General features: G+C 49.4%; 1 protein-coding gene across 4 annotated transcripts in view; it reads left to right on the forward strand.

Moving 5' to 3' along the window:
* heph (polypyrimidine tract-binding protein 1 heph) overlaps nt 1-24,923 on the forward strand; it is a 627,135-nt gene that overhangs the window by 19,412 nt on the left and 582,800 nt on the right. The window contains exon 1 of one of the 4 annotated variants that reach the window (XM_071586668.1): nt 3,093-3,287. The exons of the other annotated variants lie outside the window; for them this stretch is intronic. Within the exon in view, the coding sequence (XP_071442769.1) occupies nt 3,285-3,287 (3 nt within the window). The 5' untranslated portion in view covers nt 3,093-3,284. Of the gene's footprint in view, nt 1-3,092; nt 3,288-24,923 lie in introns of those variants that run through there. 4 annotated transcript variants of the gene reach the window in all.

Raw genomic sequence — 24,923 nt, forward strand, 5'->3', positions numbered from 1 at the left:
GAGAGGACCAACCGCACCGCAACCCACTCCCTTACCCCCCTCGACATCGGAACCCACCCTCACAAACCCACCCAGGGGCCTGCCGGACCGGCTGGAGGACCATCACCACCTGACTCGTCGACACGTCCACTAGCCGCCACGGCCGCCACCGAGCCGACGGGAAGCCCCCGCGGACTTCCTCCCACGCAGTCTGCTAAAGTCGTCATCGGCGACCGCTGCTCCCACCCTCGCCGTGCCGGCACGTGAACTTTTGAACCCCAGAGGCGCCCAGTGAAGGGGAACCATCAGCGACCTGACCTCATCAGAAACCGATCCGACGAGCGCATCAGTTGACGCGTGTGTGTGACTGTGTTGTTGTCGTTCACGTCTGCATTCTTTTCTCTCTTTCTGAATATATATATTTTTTTATTTTCCAAATTCGTTTTTTGCCATTCTTCATATATATTAAATATATATATATATATATATATGTATATGTATATTTCTTTTGAGTTGTGCTCACACTCTCTCGTCCACCTCTCTCTCTATCTCTCGCTCTCTGTCATACATCTCTTCCTGTTTCTCTATCTCTCTCTCTGTCACTCTCCACTTGCAGTGAACAACTCACTCTCTAAACACCACGACACTCGTTCATTTTTCCTCTTGGTTTTAATTTCCCGTCTTAATCATTTCTTGCGCGCTTGATTAGTCTCCTTCTTTTCGTCTTCCTCTTCCGAGGTCCACCGGGCCATCTCGCCGGTACCTTCCGCGGACGACGAGGGTTCCCGTACAAGGCACAAAAGAGGGAAAGGAAAGAGAGAGAGAGAGAAAGAAAGTAAGAAAGAGAAGAGGTGTGTGTAGGGAGGTATATAGGGAGAGGAGGAGGGAAGGCGTACTCGGTCTCTGAGGAACCTGTTGTGTAGTGGTGTGGGTGTGCGTGCTTGAGATCTTTTCGACGTTGACTTGTGTGATATTGTTTTTTGCAACCCTCCTAAGCCCTTCAGGAACACGAAGGTGTTAGCGTTTCCTTTGTGTGTGAACAGCCGAGGGGGAGAAAGAAGGGGAGGGGGCAGAAAGAGGTGTGCCAGTGTTGGTTGTCGTTTACACATATATATTTATATATAAATTGATATATATATATATATAAGAAAAGTATATAAATATATATATCTGTTTTATCTAACGCATATTTAAGAGTATTTACCTAAATATATTGAATAGAGTCGATGTGCTAGTTTTCGTTTTTGTTACGCGAAGTTTTGTGCTGCTGCTTTCGTGTTTGTGGCATCCTTCCCCAAGTTTAATCGCGGAAGAGTAAAAGAAATATAATTATATACATGTATATATATAGAGAGAGAAAGAGAACAATTTATATATATGTATAGGTCCCCAACTCTCGCGACTGTTATTTTTCATAGAAAAATATAAGGTCTTTGGTCAAAGTATTGTAATACTCAGATGCAATTCCATATTCAGTCCATGTCCCTATGCGTCTGTGATCAAGAGTTTCTGTAAGGTACTTCCCCGTCTTTTTTTCAATGTGAGCAATTTTTTCGGCTGTATGTTTGGAACGAAAACGTGTTCTAAAACTCTGCATAAAGATTGTTCACAGAGAATAGATTTATAATTGTGTGCACGCATGTGTTCATTTTGATTATCTGTGGCTTTGGCGTACATGATTCTTATTTGTTATAGTAGTAATTTTTTATTTGGCTCTGCAATATTCTTTTGCATCGCGATATTAACCGATACTTTTTCTTTTGAAACACAAAGTTGATTTTATACCCATGTGTTATGCCATTCCCGTTATTTTTTTACTGTCGACACACACGCACACACGTATGTTGATGCTGTCTCATTAGAATTTCACCTTTGTAAGTATTCGTGGCAAAAGGGGAAAAGTCCCAAATTGTGAGAGTGCTTGAAGGAAAGAGGGAGAGTTAAGTCGAGAGGTTTCTTTACGCGCATTTCGATATATTTTGCCGTGAAACGCGGCCATCGTCGCGTTTGCCCACGCTTTAAAGAAAGAGAAAAGAAAGGAGAGAAAGGAATTGACTACCGCCGCTGCCGCAGCGTGGGCGATTAAGGCCGTTGTCTTCAAGACGCGCGCTGTTCTCTCTCCCACCGGACTGTGCTGGTAACCTCTTCCGTCCGCTGCCATCTCCCGGTCTCCTCCTCCTCCTCCCGGCGACGCACCACAAAGGCCGACGGGCCGCGCCGTCCGCCCCACCGGGAGAGAGAGAGGGCAGTCCTCCGCCTCCTCGTCTGCAGAGGTCGACGGCGACCCCCTCGAAGCGCCGAAAGCCGCCGACCCTCGAGGTCCCATCGCCTCCCCCACCCCCCAGCGGTACGACCGTACACCCTCTCCTCTCGAAACGATCCCACCCACGGCCTTCGACACGTACTACTACCACCCCGTGGCCCTCCTTCCCTCCTCCTCCTCCACTTCCTCCACCTCCACCTCTACCTCCTCCTCGCACATCGCCGCAGCCGTCGCAGCCGCCGCCGCCGCAGCAGCCGCCGCCGCCAACATCATACCGCCCCCGCAAGGCCCCGTCCCGACGCACTACCACGACCTGCAACAACTCCACCACCGGCCGCACCACGCGCTCGCCAACCCCGCCACAATTGCCGCGAGCGGATACTACCACCATCACCAGCAGCCCCCGGCGCACCGTTGCTTTTACTACGCCCCGGCCCCGCACCACCCCACGTCCCCCCTAGCACCCCTTTCCTCATCCTCCGCCGGGTCCTCCTCGCCGCCTTCCTCCGCCGCCTCCGCTTCGCCTCCCCAGCAGCCGCTTGCTCACCAGGCGCAGATCGCACCGCCCCCTCCGCCCCCGCCTCCTCCCCCGCCGCCCCCGCCACCGCCTCCACCGCCCCCGTCCCAGCAGCCGACAGCGGCCGGCTCCGGCGGCGGCTGCTACTGCCGCCAACAGTGTTGTTGCCTGACCCCCGCGGTGCTCCCCCACCACCCGTTGCCCCCGCCGCCTCCCCCCCACCCCCACGTCCTGGCCACCCAGCACCACCACCACCACCCTCACCACCACCAACACCACCAACACCACCACCACCACCACCGGGGTCCCCCGACGCAGGCGAGCGCCGCGGCCGCCGCAGCCGCCTCACTCCTGTGTGCCCTGGCCCTCCCGGCGGCCCCCTTGCCGCATCCGCCCGTCCTGACCCCTATAGCCCCCCTTATTCACCCCGGCCCTCCCCCGCCCGCACTGGCGGTGTCGCAGCTCCCGGTCGCCGTCAACCTGCCCCCGGCCGCCAAGCGTACGCAGAGGGACGCCCTCGACATTATGGTAAGGATCGACGGATTGCTTGGATTCATTTTTCACAACTCTCTCACTCTCCTTCTGTTTTCTGTCTTGAGTGAACACGCCTCCTTTTGGGATACCTAAGGGTATTTGTGTATAGCCAAATTTACGGCGCTATCGGTATTCAAAGCCGGAGTTTCCCAATGCTAGTTGTAAGCGCGAATTTTGAACTTCACCCTTTCGCCCTAACTGACAACGTCATTGTATTTTACTGTCCGGCCGGAATCGAGAATGTCTTTTATGGAATCAGGATGTCTCTGGTGTAAATTCCGGCTTATTCTACGAAGTTTCTGTTCTCATTTTCTTAAAAATTCAATGTCTTCGCGGTTGTTCCAACTATGTGGAAAAATTTACTTCTACTTATTTCCGTTCTGTATGGTGAGAGATAGCGGTATATTTTGTGGTGTGTTGTGTTTGTAGAGATACATCACAAACGAAGGGCAATGCGTAGCGTATCGTAGAAGAACTTAAATGCATTTTGCCTATAAGTCATTTTAGAAAACAACACGGGGAAAGAAAAAGGGAGAAAATTGCTGAATATTTTCCGAATGTAGTATTTCTTTGAAAAGTTAATGAAATATGAAAAGCCGAAGAATCCGGACAAGCTTTTCGCCATTCAAATATTACTTTCTAAAAGACGCGGTTAAAGGAATGCTGAATAGAAATTGCATCTTGCAGTATTAACAGGATCGGGATGAAGAAAAATGAATAAATAAAGTATAAAGGTATATGTTGAGACGTGATTAATAAGCCCTTTTAAGCCCTAATAAGCCTTTATGGGAAATGTAATGTCTGAAAGAGTTTGAGTCCGATTGGACGACTCGAATTTGTTGATCGTGACAGTGGTTACGTTTCTGATATAATGCCGGACCGTATTTTTCAGTCGCGTGTGTTATGGAAGAAAAATGCGAAAGGGATTCAATTTCCTGAAATAACTTATATGGCCGTACTTTGAGTTTTCCTGGCCGTGTACGGGTGTGACTTGTGTGTATGTATTTCATTGTTATTTTTTTGGTAATGGTGTTCAATTTGGACGGGGAGAGACCTTCCTTGAATTGGTGGAATCACTTATTCAGTGTGCCATATTTTCGAGCCATTCCACTTCCTTTACTACTTATGCCGGGCGCCAGCGCGCGCGAGCGAAAGCTCCTACTCTCCTCTCTTTAAGGTTGTCAGAACGGTTTTCCGACCACTTTCGTCCGTGTCAGGCTCTTTCTGCGAGTAAATTTTGGTCTTTGTCGCCGAAGTGAGAATTCTTTTCCACGTTGCCTGAGGAGCCCTACGCGGGGCGAGACGAAAATAATGTTCACCCGTTCGTATGAGCTCTCCCTCTCTCTCTGTCTGTCGCACTTCATCGTGAAATGCGTGGTTGCCGTGGAAGGACTTCTCGTTCGCATGAATTATCTTTTTTTCAACCCCACCCTTGTCGTTTACGTGTTCCAGTTTCAAGCGTGTTTATCAGGAGGAGAAGGGGAGGGTCGGTCTTCCTGTTTCCTTTCTCAGCTTGATTCGCGGGGTGTTCGTCGGTCGGAAGAAGGTGGCGAGGTCAAGGAAATGCCCGCCGGTGAAGGAGGGGCGGGAAGGAGTGGTGGTGATCGTTGTCTCTGGGAGGAAGCTCAGTGCCGCTTTGTGCTCGTGTAGTTTTTTCGTGCGAGTGCGGTCGTGTTATCTTGTGTTTTTGCGACACGCGGGCCGAGGGGAAATGAAGGAAGCCCGGCAAATATTTTTTTTCCTTTCAGAACGGGCCGTGACTCATCTCTCTCTCCTTTCCCTCGCGAAGGCATCCGCCTCTCTTCTCTCTGCTGGCACGGCTCCAAAGTTCGCGCTTCCCGCGAACCTGCCCGCCAGTCGGTCGTTCGTTCGTTCGTTCCATCGTCCTCGTCGCCGTCGCTGCTAAGTGATTGAGGGTTATTGCGCGAGGGAATGCGGGCCCCCTCTTCCCGCGTCTCTCCGGTCTCGGAGGCCGGCCGGCGGGCATCGCTCCCCCTCTTCCTTTCCCACGGGAAGGCGTCGCGTCGCCTTCTCACCGCCCGCCACTCGACCGGAGTGCGACTCGAGGGGGTGGGCGATGGGGTTAGGCGGTCGCTGCGGGCACCGTCGCCGGTGGAATTGCTCCGGTCCCAGGGTGTTCGTCCGACATACCCTCTCCTCGCGGTCGTCGCGTCGATGGTGTGCGGCGATTGGATACCAAGGGGAGAGGAGCTAAGAGTGGCCGCGAATGGTCCGGTTTGGCTGTTCAAAATTCGTTTGCCGTAATTAAGCTCGATCATACCTCACTTACGTGTATGCTTGAAACTCTTCGATTTTATGTGAATTGTAGCTTGTTGTGTGGATATATGTACTTCTTCTGGCGCCCTTTTTGCCACAAAACTGTCAACTTCGCGTGGATGATAACAGGAATGTGCGTGATCTTGTGAGTTGCGTGTTTTTAGCCTTCTTCTCGCGAGTTATTTCAATTTTGTAACTTGTATTTTTAAAGAATTATATTTTGGTTTTTTCTTCCATTCCTTCGGATCAGATGTGCAATGTCGACGTCTCGTGCCTGGCTGAGTTCCCATGCATGTGTCAAGATTGAAATCAGGGTATTTATTGTGTTATCTTGGATTATTCGAATTAGCATATTTCACGGAACAGCTAAGCTTTGATTCCTTCGGTGATAGAGATTTAAAGTCGGGAATTTTTTTTAACTTCAACTTCTCTTTGACATTATGATACCTCTTTATCAGGATTAATTACGAATGACCTATTGCGAATATAAACGGAGGTGCTACTAATAGTCGTTTGAGGACTGGGATATCTGAGAGCCGCATTGATGTCGCGTCGTATATTTCGCGTTTTATTTGCATATTGTACATATGACCACCATTTTTAAGTGTTAGATTTATTGGGAAAATATGGGCTAGGAAATACGTCAACCATGAGTGCCCTGGAGTTAGGGAAAATTTGTGCGAACAATGCCCCCGTGTTATTACAAAGGTTTTTATGTATGCGCGTAACTCCAACAAAAAATGACATTTACCGATGCATTCGTTGCTCGGATTAACTTCTTGTGAATATTGAAATGAAATTATTGGCTTTTTAATACCACGTACTTTATTTAGAGCACGACCGAGGTTTCATTCGTCATCATCAGGTGATACTCGCCGGAGTCAACTTGGTGAAATGACGAAGTCCATAATTTCATTTCAGTATGTTAAATAAAATTCCATGAAATTACACCGGAGACAACAAATTTCATTAGCTTCTTGTGGTCTAGGATGTAAAAGCAGGTGCGTATGCGGGAAAGAAATCCGTGTTACATGCTCGGTTGATATTGTGTTTAAACCTCCGGTGTAGATAAGATAGCTTGTCGGGAAAAGTGAGCGAGTTAATCTAGCATTATTGTGTCGTCAAGCGATGAAGCGAGTGGGAACGGAGTTGCTTCTCGGTGCGTCTTTTCAGCACACCGGCGCAAAGTGAGCGCCATTCGTCGGATTCGTTGTGATATCTTTCCGCCCCCGCCGTCTCCGACTCACGCGCCTAGAAGTGTCCGGGTGACCCACCGTGGGGGGAGGGGGGGGGAAGAAGGGGTGAAGATGGCGCGAGTTAAGGTGCGAGACGGGTCACTGGGTGAGCCGGGCGCAACAGATGGTTTTACCCAAGCCTCACTCCCTCCGGTTGATTTCGGGGTCGAGGGTTTCAAACGGAGGTTATGAGGTTGGAAAGGCCCAAGGGTTTGGTTGCAATTCTTTCATTTCCCTCCGCGCTATCTTTCTCATCCTCCAGCCAGTGTTGGTCGAGACTGAGTTGTTCTCGCCGTCTAGGTCGGATAGTGTCACATTTCCATTTGGCGTCTCCCGGCCCCCGTTTTAGGTCCCGCTTCTGATCGGGATTTGATCTAGTCGTGCATTGCGCGTAGCATCCTCAACGGGTGTCAATTCGTGAAACGGACCATTCCCGTCCGGCCACCGCTCAATGCCGGGTAAGCCGGCGTATCTCCCCTGGAAGATGATTGGAATGCTATAATTCTATACGCGAAGTCGTCACCTGGAATGATGTTCGAGTATATTCTCTGTTTAATTCTCCGCAGTCATAGTATTGCAATTGATGACAATGAATTTTCTTTTGATAACTAGTTTCTTTATGTTCCCTCTTAAGACTTTCGCCTTGTCACGCATGTGCACTCCTCTTTGAAATCAGTGATCTTAACTTTAAATTTCATTTATTTTATTTTAAATTCATACTTTGCAAGCCACCGCCAGGGTTTGTGGCAGGAGGTGAATATGCACCAGAATAATTTTACCTGAACATGATCCTACCGCGGTCGAACAATACATTTTAAACGGCACTGCTGAAGGGACGTCCTTCCAATTAATGCAAGAGATTTAATCTGTAGTTTAATCTTCGCTCCGTGAACGATTCCCAGCCTTGTTGCTCTAATATTTTGGATAAGCTACTATGTTTATGATAACAAAGTTTTAAAAACCTGGCTCCTCTACGCTGCAGGCGATTCAGTTCGGCAATCATACCAAATTCATGAAGATCCCATGTACTAGTAGCGTGAGGATCCCATATAGTAGGAGCATATTCTAATTGAGGCCTAGTCAGCGAAAGATAACATCTCTCTTTGGCCTTTAATCACATTTACCAAGTACTCTTCTAATTAATCGTAATTTTTTTGTTAGCTTGTCCACATATTCCCCGTATGTGTTTCACCCAGGAGATATCGTGAGTGAGGGTAACGCCTAGATATTTAATTGAGTCTACACATTCCATTTCTGTGTTCTCAATGCCGTAGGCAATCTGGAGGATTCTGCATTTTTTTCAAAAATTTATGACCACGCACTTTTTTAAGTTTAATTCTAATTGGCAAGTGTCGCAGCAGCGTTGTGCAGCATTAAGGTCATCTGACAAAGCTGCCGTCCCCCAAGGATCAAGGCCATTACTTAGTGTAATCAAAGTGTCACTAGAATTTTTATCGTAAATTCCAATATTTACGTGACCGATTTATAGTTTCCACTGTGGGTAGATCGGTTGTTGGATATACCCATTTGCGCGACGGGTTCTATTTCGAAGACGGAGCAAGTCCTCAGCCCACTATTGACCGTCGAGGCGTCCGTCGGTGTTGTTGCTAATTCGCGTGATTGGATGCTTCCCAAGTTATCACGCAAGCTGGTTATTTCAGCGTTTAGCACGACTGGGTGATACGGATGGTGGAGATTTGTTCAAACTCTGCTCGCCCGGGCGCTCGCGGTAGTGATTCAGAGTCATCGATGCATATAGGCAATAGACCGACCGAAGGTGATTTCTCTTTTCTAAGCAAGGCGTTTGCTGGCAGGATATCTGAGATGATATAAATGTGGGAATCCGTGAAGTCATATCCCGCAGCTCTTCAGTATTCTGGAGGAATGTCGCTGGAGACACAGTTACTCAGGCGATGCTGTGTTTTTTTGGCTGTTGAAATAATCTCTTTCAATTATTTCTTCCATATCTTCGTGATACTCAATATGTTCAGTAATCCATGACGTTGCGATTTTGTGACAAACTTTGCCGTCCAACAGCTGCGATGTTTTTGGCGTTGCCGTTTGAGTCGATTGCTTAGTATAACTATTAATGAACAATATTTTATTTTAGTTAAATTGTCTCTCTTCCATCTGTGTGTCATGCTTTCGTCCGTGTTGGGTGTGTGCATGTAAGCGCTCAAGTTACTACTTGATCACGAGAATGGAACTCTGAAATTTCTCCGGATTCCTTGGAAGGAAAAAGTGATGCCGTGACCAACGAAACCTGCATGAGTCCATGCGCTTCACACGACGTGCGCCAGGTGCGTCTGAAAATTTCCCCGGGCCGCCCGAAGTTGACGATTAAATTTGGTTTTCGGGGCACCTAGTTCTCCTGTGAGAACCAAATTTTTATGCCTTCCACGTACGTTTTGAATTCATTTTTAACCACCTCCATCCCTTTTGCCGCAGCCGTTGCTCCACTGCCCTCTTACTCTCATCCGAAAACCTTGAGCGACGCTCTCCCCCATCTCTCTATTCCCTTCTCCCCTCGTTCCCCCTACCGCCCTCACCGCTGTGCAGTGGTCGAAAAAAAATAAAGAGCGGTGGGAGCGGCCCTCCGTGCGGGCTTAATGTGTAATGGGGGACGTGTCAGGGCGGGGAAGGGAAGGAGTCGTCGGCCGCCTTCTTCACCCGCATGTGACCCCCCCCATGACCATAATCCAACTCGCCTCCCCCCGTCGCCGGGATCGGCGCCACCTTCTCCGAGATAGCCCACACTACCCCCTCAATCCTCGCCGGGCCGCTCAACTTGGAGGGCGGGGGGTGTTGGTTGATTCCCACCTGCCTCGACTACCCTGGCCTAGGTTCCTCCCCTGCCGGCCTTCCTTGCAGCCTCCTTCGACTCATCACCCTTGCCCCGCTTCCCACCTTTCGAGATCAGCCCCTCTCGCAATCGCCCCCTCTTTTTGGTGGGACTCCCGGGGGGTGTCGACCCCTCGCTGCCGTCCGCATCCTCTGCGGTGGTCTCCGGTCCGGAAATCGCCGCGGTGCGTAACTCGCGCGTGCCGGGGGTGATGGGAACCTGCTGCTCGCGTCCTCTCCCTCTCTCGTTTGCCAGCTCTCCGTCGCGGGGGAACCCTTCCTTGTGCCCCCACCTCTCCCCTTCCTCCCCCGCGGATCCTCTAGCGCGACCCGCGCAGGCGTGCCTCCCTCCCGTCGTCCTTACCGCACCCCCTCCCCCACCGCTCTACTCCCTCCGTTCTCCCGCTCCCGTGCGTTCTGCACAACCTTCCCTGCCGCGCTTTGGCAAGAGCGGTCTCATTTGCAGGGGGACTCGGTACCATCGCGTCCTCCGTAGTCCATCTCTCTCTCCTCCATATCCTCCTCCTCTCCAGCTCCTCCCGCCCCAGTTGGTGGCTGCATTGTCTAGCAGCTCATGGCGGTAGTGGTGCTCGTGCATTAGTTGAAGCGGAGTCATCAGCATCATCACACACCTCCCTTCCACCTCGCTCGACTAGGTAGGAGTGTCCCGTAATTCGGTCACCCCTCCGTCTTCTCCGAGATTTGCTGGGTGGGTGGTGGCCCAAGACGACTTCAGCTATCTCGCGAAAACCAGGCATGTTCAATGTTTTCTACTTGCATGCATACTCGTGGGCTTGACGTACCGTGTATGTCCGTGCATGGCGACCATGGCGCATTGTCTAAATGGAATTTGCGAACATAATTTGTGTTATTTACGAAGGTGTAAATGGGTAATGTCAGTTGAATCCTCACCTTTCATTTCGGGTTTAGAGTTTATTTCCGTTATTGTCTTTGCTGACGTACCTCAGTATCGGTGAAATCAAATTTGTAGCGAGTATTTGCCGTGTGTCAATTCAGTAGCGTATATATCTAGTCTCATGTTTATCTTAAGGTAATCGGGAATATTAGTGGAAATTTGATTTGCGTATTGGGTCGTCCTTCACTTTGTGTATATCACTTTTCAGGTGTATCAGGGTCTTAATTCCAATTGGAGACCCGTTCCAAGTGTTCGCGGGGGCCGCAGTCGTTTGTATTCCCCGTAGCCACGCATCCTTCGCCGTCGTATCACGCCTCTATGCACGTGGGCCTTTATTTTTAGGAGTGCGTCGCCGGGAGATAAGGGTGGTGGTGAAGGTAGGCGGGCAGGTGTGCGGGGCGTGCGCTCTCCGTGGCTCACGCCGTAACGTGTCGAAGCCCCCTCACCCAACCCACTGCGCCTTCCTCTCTAGGCCTCCCCTCGTTCATTTTTTTGTTTCCCCTTCGCACCCGCCCGCGGCAATTAAGCAAATGGCCACCTCGAGTGGAGCAACCCTCCTTCTTTCCCGGGTCTGTCTTCTTCCATTTCTATCTGTCTTCTTCCATTTCAGAGTATGGTATCTTCGTTCTTGGGGACGGTTTCCCTCCATTCATCTCTTCGCGACTCCGTTAAGGGAGTGCGTCGAGGGGCCGGTTGAAGGCACGCAAGTGTGGGCGTCACTTACGCCTGCCGACGCAGGACACTTGCGGCTTTACCTCTCGGCCCTCGGGCGGTTCCATAATATCTCCCGAGTTCCTTTTCCTCCTCGCCCACGAATTTGTGAAGTGGCGGGGGATGTGGTGCCATTTCCGTTGAGATGCCGCCCTTGCCCCCTTGCGAGGGAGATCGCGGTTGCGGGCCGAAGTTGTTTCGGTGGTCGGATATTTTCAGGGGCGTCGTCGGAGCGGTTGCGAGCCCGAAGTTGATGTTTTGATAGGTATTTCGTTTTGGCGTCCTCTGTTCAAAAGGGGTGGTCGTCCCGGCTCCTTCAGCCCCACATCGACCTCAATCTCCGCGTCCTCTCCTGGAAATCGCCATCCCCGGGGGAAAGAGTCCTCTCGGCCGTCTCTTTCGCCAATCGCCCACCCCCATCTCCCATTGATTCACAAAGGGACACCCCCTACCCTTTTCGTCCTGTTCCCAGTTTCCTTGCTCCTCCCTTTCGCTTGGTTTCTCGCTCCCCCTGCGTGGTCACTCCTCCTTTTTGAGCACAACAGGTTGAATCAAGATCAGGGACTTCAGACCTCTCCCCCGCGTCCTCCATTTTCGTCTTCTTCTTCCTCCTCCTCGGCATTCCTGTTCCTCCGTCCAAAGTCTCCCTCGCCAAACTCCCATCCCGTCTCAGTGCACGTTTCTTATTCAACCCCCCCCCCCCTCCGAATCGACCGCATGTGTTATCGCTGGAAATAAGGTCGCAAATATTGTCCCCCTCTCAATTTTCGTCTCTTTTTTTATACTCCGCTTTGGGGGAGAGGAGAGGATGAGACGACCAGAGTTGATGTGTACAAGGGGGATTCTCGTAAGGAGAGAGAGAGGGGAAGAAATAGGATCGGAAACCTTTTTGCTCGTCTGTTTCCGTCGTTTAGCGTTCCTTCCGTCTCACTTTATCACGACTCGATTTCTTTTGAATATCGCGCTGCCGGTACTTCCTTGATGTTTGCGGTCTTTCTCTCGATGCGTTTTGCTGCGTTTGGCATGCGCCTCCCCCATCTTCCTCCGCCGTCGTTATCTCCATACACTTACCCTCCCTGCCCTTTTTTTCTTATTTCTAAGTTGATTTTGATAGCACTACGTCAATCTTTCCGGATAAGGGAAAGGGGCGCTCAGTCTTCCATCAGGTGTGCGCAATCCTCTTTCGCGTCCTTCTTTGGTATACGATACGTCTGTCTTGGGAATCTGTTTTATTTTTAGGCGCTAATGACAAGCGGGGTGCGACTTGCGGAGATCCATACCTCCTCCCCAAAGTTGTGTTTTCTCTTGATTTCTACATATTCGTTTCATTCATTCAATTGATATCTCCCGTCTGCGCCGCCACCCCGCTCCCCCAGTGCTATTCGTCCCATCCCACTCTATTCTCCTTCCCTCTCTCCATTTTCCGTGCCATTGATTCGCTCCATTTCGCGAGATGCTCTCGAAGATCTCCACCCAAACCTATTCCTCCTCCACCTTTTTCCCCGAACTCCCCACTCTGTGGATCCCTCCCTCTCATCTCCCTCCCCCTCATCCCTACAAGTCCCCTCCCCCTCCCTACAGGTCCCTTCCCCCTCCTCCCTGCATGTCCCCTCTCCCTCCTCCCTACATGCGCCCTCTTCCTCCTCTCTACATGTCCCCACCCCCCGTCTTTACATGTCCCCTCCCCACCACATCCGTCCCCCTCCATATCTCTCCCCTCTTCCCCTCCATCGCTTCCTTCCTCCCTCCATCGCTTCCTTCCTCCCTCCATCGCTTCTTCTTTCCCCTCCATATCTCCCCGCGCTCCGCGTTATCGGACACTTTTTGAGTCCTCTATCGGGTGGAGTGGGTCGGTGTCGAGTCGTGTGTCTTCTCAATCCCTCCCTCTCTCTCTCCTCCCACCTCCTCTACCTCCTCTCCCACACCGACGATCACAATACTCGAGAGATTGTTCTCTTACGTCGCTGATTCATTCATATCTGAAGTGTTGTTTTGCTCCACTCTCTTGAGTCCTTGTAGTTTCATTTATTTTTATGTGTGTTTTTCTCCTCGACGAGTGTGGAGTTATTTTTTCTTTAATCTTCCGCCCATCCCTTTCTCCCCCTCTCGCTTGCAAAAGTATGGTTTTTTTTATTCCCCACCTTCGTTCGATTTGCGGAATTTCGCCCCCGTCGGGCCACGTCATATCGCGATGAGCCTCTCCGCTCCACTTTCTCTGCATTTCTTTCCTTAAGGTAGAGTCAATGGATTTAGTTTGTGGGATGTATGCGTAAGTGAATCAGTGGGATGGGATTAATTTTGGTACATAGTTTTGCGGAATAGAGCGTTTTATTACTCGATCAACCTCGTTCAAAAGCTCTGGGAGCGAGCGGTGTCATGCGTACGTTCATATACACCCGAAATATCAATTTTTTTTCCATTTCCCGTTGGACTCGCTGTGGGTTTTCTCTCATAGATTTAACGACAGCCCATTCTCTTTCCCTTGCGCATCACATACCTGCATCAAAAAGTGCGAGAAATGTTTTGGTTGTTTCATTTATAAGCCTAAATTAATTTTACGCGTGACTATTTTGGCATAGAAAATTTGGACGTGTTTTCATTCTGTCCCATACTCAAGTCACTCATTTTTGCCAACAGGATTTCCTCGTGATCCTCTTTCCCCTTATTAAGCAGTTTCTCTGGCGGAATTAATGTGCTTAATTATTCAGCCCGTCGAGAAACCTTATGTTGATGGAAAGTTTCTGCGATCGGCTTTCAAGCGAGAGAGATCGGTTTTGATTTGAACCACGTGGTTTCAATTTTTTTGGCGCAAGGCTTGATCATGCATATGCGTTTGTTAAACATCTCGACTATTGGAAGTTGTGCAAGTACTTCCATATCTCACCCGAAGTGGACGTTTTACGGTGACCGAGCAAAGCAAATGCGCGCGTGTCATTTCTAGTGGGCTGGAAATTTCAGTCGTTTACTAAATCGTCGAAGGAAGCCTTGGCGTTTAATCTTTCCTCTTCTAGTCCATTTCGTCCTCGTTTGCGCTCGAGGTTCCCTAATTCTCCGGCTTTAATTCGCCGTAACGGCTCGCTGGCTTCTCGATTGTCTTAATTACTCATTCCCCTTTTCCAAACGGCGAGCTTCATATCCCGTGGCGTCGAGGGGTCCTCGGACGTGACCGTAGTAGCGGTCTCCACGTCGTCGTTCACAGCTCGATGATCGAGAAGCCAGCCCCACCATATCGCCTAACGCTGTTATCTCGTAAAGCGCCGTCAAGAGAACCATTATTCCTTTCTTGACTTTGTATTTTATTGTTATTTTATTCAAGGTAGTCTTTCTCTAGGCATAACGTTTAATTGATACGCGTCGGAACGTAGGTAACAGTCGTCTCTGTTAGCGGGTTGTTGCCTGTTCCTTTACTCCGGGTGAAGGTTAGTCGTGCTGGCCACCAATTCCTCCCGCACCATGGCACGAGACTCTTCGCTCTTCCGTGGATGAAAGATCCTTACGATGGCAATCAAGCACTCGCTGGTGAAGCAAGGTTGTTATTAAAGGTATACTTTGCCGATGCAAAATGTTTGATCCATTCTCCTTCGCAAGCGGTTCGATTTTTCCTATTCAATTCAACGGAAGTACTTGCGAAAAAGTGATTAATGCTAATAGTGTGAGCCAAGTAGTTCAATTAGTTGTGTAATTTCTTTTGCTCCGAGGGTAAACCTCTTAATAATCCACCGTAATAACCATCCATCAAGAACTATTTTAGGGGTTTCATTTCCGAGAATCTACGCTTTTCGACTCCCTCCCGATGATATCTTGTCCTTATCTCAACTCTCCGGTCTCCGATGAATATTCACGTTATTTTAATTAAACCATTACGTCGCGGGAATGGGTAGGAAATCTCCCCACGTTCACCTCCCACTATGCTGCCTTTCGCTTCTCGCATTTTGTCACGCCGTTCCGAGAAATACGTCAACTGTAATGGATTCAATAATGTTCCATTCCCTCTCACGCATAGCCCTCCAATGACTTTCCTCCTTCGTGCGGCACCTGTTGGGAAATCTTCAGCGGCGGCGAGAACGGGGAACGCGGCGTTATTATTTAACCTTGCGATGATTGGTGGTGGCATTGCTTGCTCCCGTCCCTCACGCCGCCGGCTCGACTCGATGTGTCGTTCGTTTGTTTCGCAATCGCGGCGTCGAACGCATGGGTGTGCGAAATGTACTGCGAGCATTCTCACTTAGTGTTCGGAATTTGGTCCCGATTCTAGGCTGCCCTTTTCGAGTGTAGGCCAGCCAACGCAGGTCGGCGTTATTCGGAAACGTTTGGAAATAGTATTGAGGCCATAGGTGCTTGCTCTATTCGTTTTAGATAAGTGTGTAGGACGATGGGAAAGAATAGCGGGTGGTAGATTAAGCTGTGTCCGGGAGGAACTCAATGTTTTCCGTAGAATTCCTTTTGCGAAGAAACCGATTGGTACTGTGCTGGATTCTGAGAAATCCTTTTTAATACGCTGCGGAGCGTTGTGAAGAATGGACGATTCTGTGGAAGCGAATAAGGGCGGGAGACTGTAAATACGATTATATAGTGCCCGTAGGGACAATCAATACCAATTTTTAGCTTTATTATGTATGAGGCAGTGGAATAGAGAGGTTTTTCAGTTTCATTGATGCGGAGAAACCTAAAACTGTGGCGTGTCGTCTTTTACTCCATGAGGTGTTACGAAAACCCGTGCCTGATCTGAGTATGATAATAAAGCAAAATCGATTTGTTTCGGATCACAATCCCTCCGATTTAGCCTAGAGAGATCGCCAGGCCGATTCGTCTTGAGAAAATTATTGAGAGTTTACCTCGCAGGGATAAATGCGCGAGTTCCGTCATCGTTCGCGAATGCGTGTGAATCAGCATTGGGTCTCCGCGGGGCTACACTCCTGTGAAAATTGTGCGGGGACGGTTGGAACAAAAATATTTTCATCGTCCGGTAACGAAGGCGGGCAAACCGTTGTCCCTAAGCTATTCCTGTCATCTTGCCCCCCCCCCTTCCCCCCCTCTTCAGTCCGAGCTGAAAGAACCTCCCGCCGTGGATCGCGACTTCGAGTTCCTACTCTTCATTTCGCTCCTCTCAATTTTCTTCCCTCCCTCCTCATTTTCCACGAAGCTTTTCGTCGGCGTCAATCGCCGAGTAATTACCCCGAGTGGTGATTTGGTGATTGCATCGTCGGTTCTCGAGGCTCTCCACCTCCCCTGCACTCCGCTCCCGAGTTTCTTGTTGCGCTTACGTGCTAAGGAGGTGGGGCATGGCGTGGGTGGCGTCCCCTCCTCCACCGCCGTGGATTAGCGGCGGGGTAGCAGTGGGGAGTGGATCGGGGGGGGATCCTTTATTGACGGAGGTCGCGGCTCGTCTGAGTTACCTCCTCCTACACCACTTTCCTTTTTACTCCCACTCCACCCTTCCCGCCCCTCCCCCAAATCTTACATCGCCCCCAAATTGACCCGCCCCCTTTCCCCCGTACCCTTTCTCTAACGCCGCGTCCCCCCGTATTTTTCTCCCATTTCCACCCCTCCCCATCCACCCCCCGGCATCGGCCAGACCTTTCCGTTCCTCTCCCTGCTCCTTGCCTCCTCCCCTGTCTGAAGTCATGGTCTGCGGATTCCTCGACCGTAAAAACCTGTTTCTCGGAAAGCCCATTCCCTCCTCCTTGCTTCTCCCTATTCTTTCTTCCCCGCGCGTGTACTCGTATCCTACCTCTTTCCTTCCACCGAGGACGGGCGTATCGCCTCCTCTATTCGTCTCATTCCATCTCGCTTCCCGTTTTTAAAGCTCTTCTTCTTCCGTTCCGCTCTTCTCTTTCAACACGCCTCCGCATCTGTTGCCAATCTGATGGGTGCGTTTTACCTTTAGCTAAAAATATAATTCGTCTAAGGGAGACGCCGGATGAGTCGTCATTTTATTAAGTCAATGACGTGATTATTTTCATAGTACTCATCAAATGCTCTTTTTGCAAAACTTGGCTTCTCTTACCTTTATCGAATGAGTTTAGTGGTTTAAGTGAAGTCGGTGAATTATAAGCCGTCTTCATTACAGTGAGAAAGTATGTCCTGTTAAATCCGGACGCTGTATTGTTTCAGAATTCCCTATCTCTCCTCCTGATAGAAGAGTGATAGGGAATATACTGTTTCCATTCATGAACTCATCTGCGTGAAAGTAATCATGGTCCCTATGTGGTTCAATGTGTGCAGTAGAATAATGCCGATTATTCCCAGTTTCCTCCGCCAAAGATACTTCCATAAGTTAGGATGTTAGGAGATTTAGTTTTCGTTTCGACTCGGCTTGGTGGTAACTCGATGTTCATCGGTCACCGACTTGGCATTACCTGGGGACCAACCGTGTAGGGATATCGACAACTCGATCCCGCAACCTTCCGCCTACCTAAGTGCAACAACATTACCATTGCCTCCTCAGTTCACTCGCCGTCCACCGCGGCGCAAGTGCGCCCTCTCCTCTCATCCTACATCCTTCTCCCACCCGCCAATGAGGCACCGTCCTCCTCCCTCCCATTCCCACCTCGCCCCCATCCCCCTCCCCGCATTCTTTCCTTCCTCCATTACACTCCTCCCTACAACAGTCTTCAACCCCGTAATTTTCTCCGCTGTATTTCCTCCTCTCATTTTACAAGCACTTTTATTCGAAATTCGGCCTCGACCGTCTGTGTGGTGAGTCTCAGCTTTCTCGTTCGGTCGGAGGGTGGAATATCTCCATTCGTGATTGTTGTCATAATTCCCTGACAGTTACTTCTTAAGAACGCCGGGGGAGTGGCAGGTGATCATATATACATATATAGCTCTGAATAACGGTCAGAGAAAGTTGATCACCACGCGGTGTAATACTTGGAGCGAAAAATGCCTCTCAGTATTTGGTCGTGTAAAATTTTAGCGTTTGGTTCATTGATTCTTGGTATGGTGAATAAATATGGAACTAAAAACCCTTCGCCAAATATCTCAGTATGGGAAATGTTTATTCTTTCAGATTCTGTATATTGTGAAGGCATTCGGTTTCCCCCTGTTAGTGAATCAGTGGCCATCCTTTAATAATAAGTTAGTGGTATAGTTGAGTGATATAGCTGTTGACAATGTAGTGTGTTGTTAAGGTGGCGATAAAGCCGTCGGCCTAATTCACGCATATATTCATGTTCACACTATCTCGGGTTGGTCTTCTTTCGTTCATATTTGGTTTACTTTTCGCATTCTTGTCCTGTGTCCGGTTGCCTGGGCTTTAGATGAACTAACGCTAGGGCAGGACGATCATAGTCACGTGAAAATCACGGAAATGTTCGATCCCTGGGGAAGATGAGGCATTTTGTTTGAAAAATTTCGAGGATAAACAGTATGCGAGTCGGCATTTGCATGTGGATTAACGTTAATTTTGTGTCTTACTTCAATAAGCCGTTGATTCAACGCGAATGGCAATAGCGGTATACGTAGTCTCAGTTATTTCAGCTAACGCTACTTTGCTTCGAAAAAAGCATGTTAAAGCTTGATTTAATTCCAGAAACACATCTCGGCTTCTGGACAATTTGCCGCGATATGTTAATGCGCATACTTACGACGATGTTGTTTCGAAATCACCATCAAATATAGCTAAAATATTCTGCAGTTATTGATGTTTTGAAGGCTTATGTTAAAAAGCCTCGTCTCGTGTTCTACTGAAAACGTCGATTTCGGTAAACGTACGGTAGCGAATCGAGTGCGGATGTTTGTTCAAAATCTATCCTTATCTATATGGACACGCAAGGTCAAAAACTCTTTCCATCGCCAACTTACGAGGCTGGTGGCAACTCTTCTTCGTTCACGAATCCCTCCAACGGCAAAGAAATGCTGTTCGCCGGCACCGAGTAAACGTCTCGTGCACGCAAGTTTGAACTGTGAATTGGTGTTATGCCTGAGGGATGTGTGCCATTTTCGATTAATTGTTTTTGGAAGAGTATTTGAATATGTCTTTGGTGTCAAGTGTTCCTCTTATTTTATCCTCGTGGTCAAAGAGGCCAACTTAATGTGGGGTCATGGTAATACCCTCGGTGTCACAAGTAAACTCGAGTGTTTTGTACCTTTCTACAAGTCTTAATATAACCCGCTCTCTTCTTATATCAAGGGGCTCCTAACTAAATTCCTGAAGGTATATGAGCCAGCTGAGAAGTAATTTAATTCTGACGATGGAAATGGCTTTTACCAACAACTATAGATGCTCTGTGATAACTAGGTTTCCACTCGACGAATAATATATCACGCTTTTGATGCATAGGCTCACATCATACGGGCATGCATCACGCGATCGAGTAATCAAGGACGCGTGAGTTAAGTCATTCCTAAGAAATCATGATTCCATTAATTCGTGGTCGGCTCTGTTAAGTTAATAGGGAAGCACTCAAGGAGAGCAACTCACGTTCTCCGCTGCGCGTCCCCCTAGGGTGCCATCGTATTCCGCGCGCTGCCCGAGCCATCGGCTTCGTCGATCCCTCCAGAATCCTTCACCTCCCGTTGCCTCCGTAATCTCTCCTGTCTTCTCCCGTGTATGCAACGCTTTTCACCAGTCCCGGCGCTCCCCACCTAGTCGTTCCGTCGTTTTCACCAAGCCGATGATAGTTGGTGAAACCATGACGTGCATCTGTGCAGCTCGCTGGTCTCCCGTCCCCTCGCACGCCCTTATCTCTCCCTCGCAGTCTGGTTGCCGGGTGCCTTTCCTCCTCAACCCGTCCACCCCCTCCCCTCTCCCCCTCCCACCCTCGGGGTGGTCGGCCCCCCTCTCCACTTTGAGTGTCCACAAAGGAGCCGACTGTTCGCAGTACACATTCGGTATTCCCCTATCCTTGTCTTTCATTTTCCCAGGGCGCATCAGCCTCACCTCCTGATCTGAAGTCCGGGAAAGCGTTCGCGGTCGTTTATCAAGGCGATCGGTGTGCTCACGTGCGTGCGTGGAGGGTTGGCGGGGAGGGGAACGAGCGGTAGGAATTTCTTCAGTTTCCCACGCAAGCTGATTGAGACCCCCCCCCCCCCCGTTCGCTATGACTCTGGATCTTATCAGGAAGGGGATCTAGTCGCCCTAATAAACAGTTATGGATGCGTCTCCTCCTCCCATCTTCTTTTTTTCCTACTTAACTGGGTAAAAACCCCCCACTCGCGCGGTAAAATTGCCGACCCATCGTCGTTAGACAGTGTCGGTTGGAGACGAGCAAGTTCCGAGTCGATATGAGTTTAACGTCTTGCTTTACATACGTGACTTGGTCCCTTTCGAATGTGTGGTGATTTGGTGTTCGTCCAATAACCAATAGCAAACGGTAGAACCGACGATGGTGTTATCCAGAGTTTGGTCCATTTAAATTAATTCTATTTATTTCGGTCGCGGAAGCGCTGTGTTGGTCGCCGAAAAAGTATCTCCAGAGGAAGGTCACTCGCGTCGAGGCCGGAGCAGGTCTCATTTCACTTTCGAATAATATGTAAATTTGATCAAATATTGGAGCCAAGGGGTGCGCTGACCTCTCGGATATGGGCATTCCGACACATCTCCCCATCGCCGATCTCTATCGCCGGCTCCTGACAATCTGATGTTGCCGTGTTTACTCGTCCCAAATATTCAACGTCCGCCGGGCGTCGGCAAACATTCCATCCGCCCAGAATCCATGACGAAAAATCTCGGACACCCCGCCGGGATCTGCGATCCTTAATCTGTCCATTTTCCTTCGTCTCAATCGTGGTCGTGAATTACTCTTACCCACGCCCCTCCACCCTCTACTCCTCCTTTCCCACTATGTCGGCGGAGCCTCTCACAAAATCCCCTCCCCAGTACCCAGAAATTCTCGGATCACCAAGCTCGAGTAAGTTAAACAGTTTTCCCCGGCGGGTAAATAGTCCGCCCTATATCTCTCTCTCTCTTACACCCACACACACGTACCATCCACACAGTCTGGGGAGTGTCTCTCTGCATCCATTAAACTCTGGAGTTCTCGGGAATTTCGTCTCGTGCGGGTTTCCTTTTTGAGAGCCCCCTGCGGTCAAGGGTGATCTTCATTTCCCAGAAGATCGGGAATGAAAAAAACTGAGAAAAAAGAACCGCATTGAACATTAAAACCTATAATATCGAATAATTAATGTTTCTCAGGAGGAAGTAAATAGTCGCGAGTAAAAGGAATGATGAATGACTGACGTGGTTTGTCATTTGCATTTTTATTGCAACACATGGCAGTTTTGTTCCTCGAAAAATTAGCGACGTTAAATGTTTATGGCCTTCAATCAGAAGCTGGAGAATTGTTCAGCACAATTGTAAACTTAAAGGTGGTATTTGCCGGGTGGCTGCGAAGCAACTGCTCACGTACCGCTCCAGCAAGGATTTCTTTGGAGCTGTTTGGTTTTGCTGCCAAGGACCTTATTAAGTGAATAAGTACCACTCAGTGCCGAGAAGTATCTTATTTAAACTTTGAAAAACTTTTTTCTTGTTTAAAAAGCCCAAAGAAAACCGGAAATCGGAAACTGTCTAATCGCTGGTCATCCTAGGACTACTTCTTATTTCTCCTCGGCTTTTCTCCTCCCCTTCTCCCCCCCCTCAATCCAACACGCGGAAACCAATTAACTATTCGTGGCTCTTCGGGCTGATGCCGACAAAACGGTTTACTGCATCTCAGACTGCCTCGATTGGCCTGCACCCGGCCCTGCTGGTGGGTTCGTGTAGGGGGTGGGTCACGTGACTTCATCCCCGCGTCACACCCGCACAGCCAACCAGACCTGGCCTCTCTCCCTCCTTCCCTTTCCGACGAGGTGGTGAATGTTGCTCCAGCCTGTCTCTCCCACCCTCCTCCTCCACCCGCCGAGTTGTCCAAGGTTATAGTCTTTACGGTACACTTCCCGCGTTCCACCGTGGATTCTATCCCTCACCTTCCGCCCTTTCCCTCTCTCTCTCCTTTCGCTACGTCTCCTCGTGGGAGATGGGGCGAGCCCTCTTTCGCGGTATTCCGCGGACTTTTCTTTCCGCTACCCCCTTGGTCCCGTCTCGAAACGCCTCAGTCTCATCCACCCATTTCCCTCCCCTCTCTAGCCCTTCCCACCCCATCCTTTTCCTCCCAAGGCCCCCTTTATTGTAGTCCTTCCTAACTATTTTTTTTAGCCCTGCCGCGGTTTTATGCGAGTCTCTCTCGCACCGAGACGTGTTGGAAGAGTAATAAACTGGGGTATGTGGAACCCGTTGCATAAAAAAATTGGGATTGAATCAAGTCCGTCGGGAGTGCTGACGAGTAACCGGTCACCGCCTTTCTGCGGCGGTGCATCGGTTCTTGTGAGTGTAAGATTTTTCTTTTCTCTCGACTTCGAAATCATTACCCGCGTGTGGACAACAAATGGTTCATGATGATTGAGTTCGGGAAGGGGGATGTCTGGAGATATATTTGGTTTGAAGTGTGTGGCAATAGACTACGCCCATTGGCAATGATTTCACTCGAGGGACAAATTCCGCAGATCAAGGTCGTCTTGCATAGGGAGGATCGGGGACATTGATCAGGCAGCTTGAAAAGAATGCGACAATGGCATCGTTTAAATTAAATTATCCGCCATGTAGTAATTTCCTCGATAACATTTTTCTAATTTATGAGAGTCCGTATTGTATTCGAGGACGCCGATGGAACTATAAGAAATCATTACTGGCATTAAAGTAAAATGTGCGAAGTGGACGTGCGCTACGTTTGATGGAATAGCGTTTGCTCTTTCGAATCATTCAGATCAGTTGCCCACTAGCTTTAGCTCGGTTCACTGGATGGAATTCGCTTTCTTGGGCCTGGTTAGGTCCATACGCATTCGGAAAGTTACAATCTCGTTGCGGCACCAAATGGTTTTTTTCTCCGTGGCTGCGTGTCCAGATTGGTCGAGCGTGGATATTTCTAGTGTAACAGGGCGTTTGCATCAGGGATGCCTGATATCTGTGATCTAACACTTCCCGAGCGATGGGCGCTCTCTCATTGTGCGAGAACTGTCGTGTATCATTCCATCTTGCGTTTCGCACACCTTTAAAATTCCTGGCATGCCGTCGACGCATGGGAAGGTTACAATACCTTTATCGTGCCCGGGATGGAGGCCACCCGAGGCCAGAGAAGTGTGCAGTGAAAGTCGTAGAGGTGTGTGCCTTACGTACATACATTCCCAATTAAGCACAGCGTGTGTGAAGCGAGCAGTGCGCTCGGAAGGGTGCACTTGTAGGAAGTGGGCAGCTTTTATCTTCGGAATGGCTCCGTCATCTCTGAAGAATGTGTTCGCCTTTCCTTGCACCTTCGCAGGCCTGTTTATTCGGTCCTTATGGTTTTCAAGAAGTTTGCATCCGGCGCAGATGCTCTTGCGAGTGACATACGTGTACGTTGTTGCCACCATTAACATTCGTGTAAAATTTTCTCGTGTTGAAGGCCGTAGTGATTGAGTCCCGGGGAAGTGTTTAAATTTTTTTTGTCCGACAGATAATATGTCGGAATTTTTTCATTTGATTAGAGTAGTGCCTTCCATTGGCAGCAAAAATGTTTACGTCGCGTCTCGTGATTTATTATGCTCGACGGCTCTCTGCTGAATAACGAGTTTTCATTCACGCTGGAAGGTAACGGTTGAAATGTAAGCGATGATTCAACCATTAATATTGATAAGGTTGAATTTTATTAATTTCCATGTGAATCGAACGATTCCCTGTTGCGAACAAATGTGAATAGGCATTGCATTACGGTATAGCTGTTTTCCGACGAAGGAATTTATTCTCGATCCCGTAGCGTAGTTGGCTCGCTCACTTGGTTGCCACATGCTCTCATGTCCCATGAATATTCACGTCTCAGATGTCTGTGCGTTTTTTCGTTTCGGGAGGCGATGACGGCAACGCGACACAGATTCGTCCTCAAAAACCACGTCGATCGTCGCCGCCCGCGCGGCCTAGCGTGTGTGATCTTTGCAAAATCACGGCAGTTGCCACTCCTGGAAACAAGCAGCCGATCTCCCCCTCTTTCTCGCTCACGTCCCATCCGGATCATTTCAACATTACGTTTCGATGTTTCTGGTTTTCTTCTCCTGGAGTCTCTCTCTCACTCTTCCCCCTTCTAGCTCCGTAGTTTTTTTTTAATTCTTTTGTTTCTTTGCCTTTTTTGGTTCGAGTTTTCTCTCTCTGGGCTGAGCTCGCAAAGGTTCTTCGCTTTTCACTCTCTCCTCTCGTCCGCCGAGAAGCCATCGACGCGTCACCATCTCCATCGCTCGCCCTGCTCATCCACCTCCACCCGCCCCGCAAGGCAATTCGCTTCTGCTCCACAATTTCCCTTCCCGGTCCCTTTCCCCTTCGTCACTTACTACTCCCACCTCCCATTCGACATCCCTCCCCCTCTCCTCCTCCAGCCTCATGCTCCCCCGATCCCGGAGCCAAAATAATGGACTTTTTCTCCGCTCTCGTGTTTCTTTTTTTTCCCCGCTGCACTTCCCATCCTTCCATCGACTCTCCCTCCTCCCGCTCAAGAGCCCTCGGCTATCTGTCTCACTCCGTCAAAACATTTACGGACTCCCGGGATAGTCGTCAGCGTTGCGATGTGAGGACTTGAAGAGGAAGAGTGAGGGCCCGAGTGCGATTTGTTTGCGGGAGGACTTGGGGGGGATAAGGGAACGAGCGAC

This window comes from Hetaerina americana, unplaced genomic scaffold (genome assembly GCF_022747635.1).
Source record: "Hetaerina americana unplaced genomic scaffold, ioHetAmer1.1.p SCAF_24, whole genome shotgun sequence".
NCBI classification, from domain to species: Eukaryota; Metazoa; Arthropoda; class Insecta; order Odonata; family Calopterygidae; genus Hetaerina; species Hetaerina americana.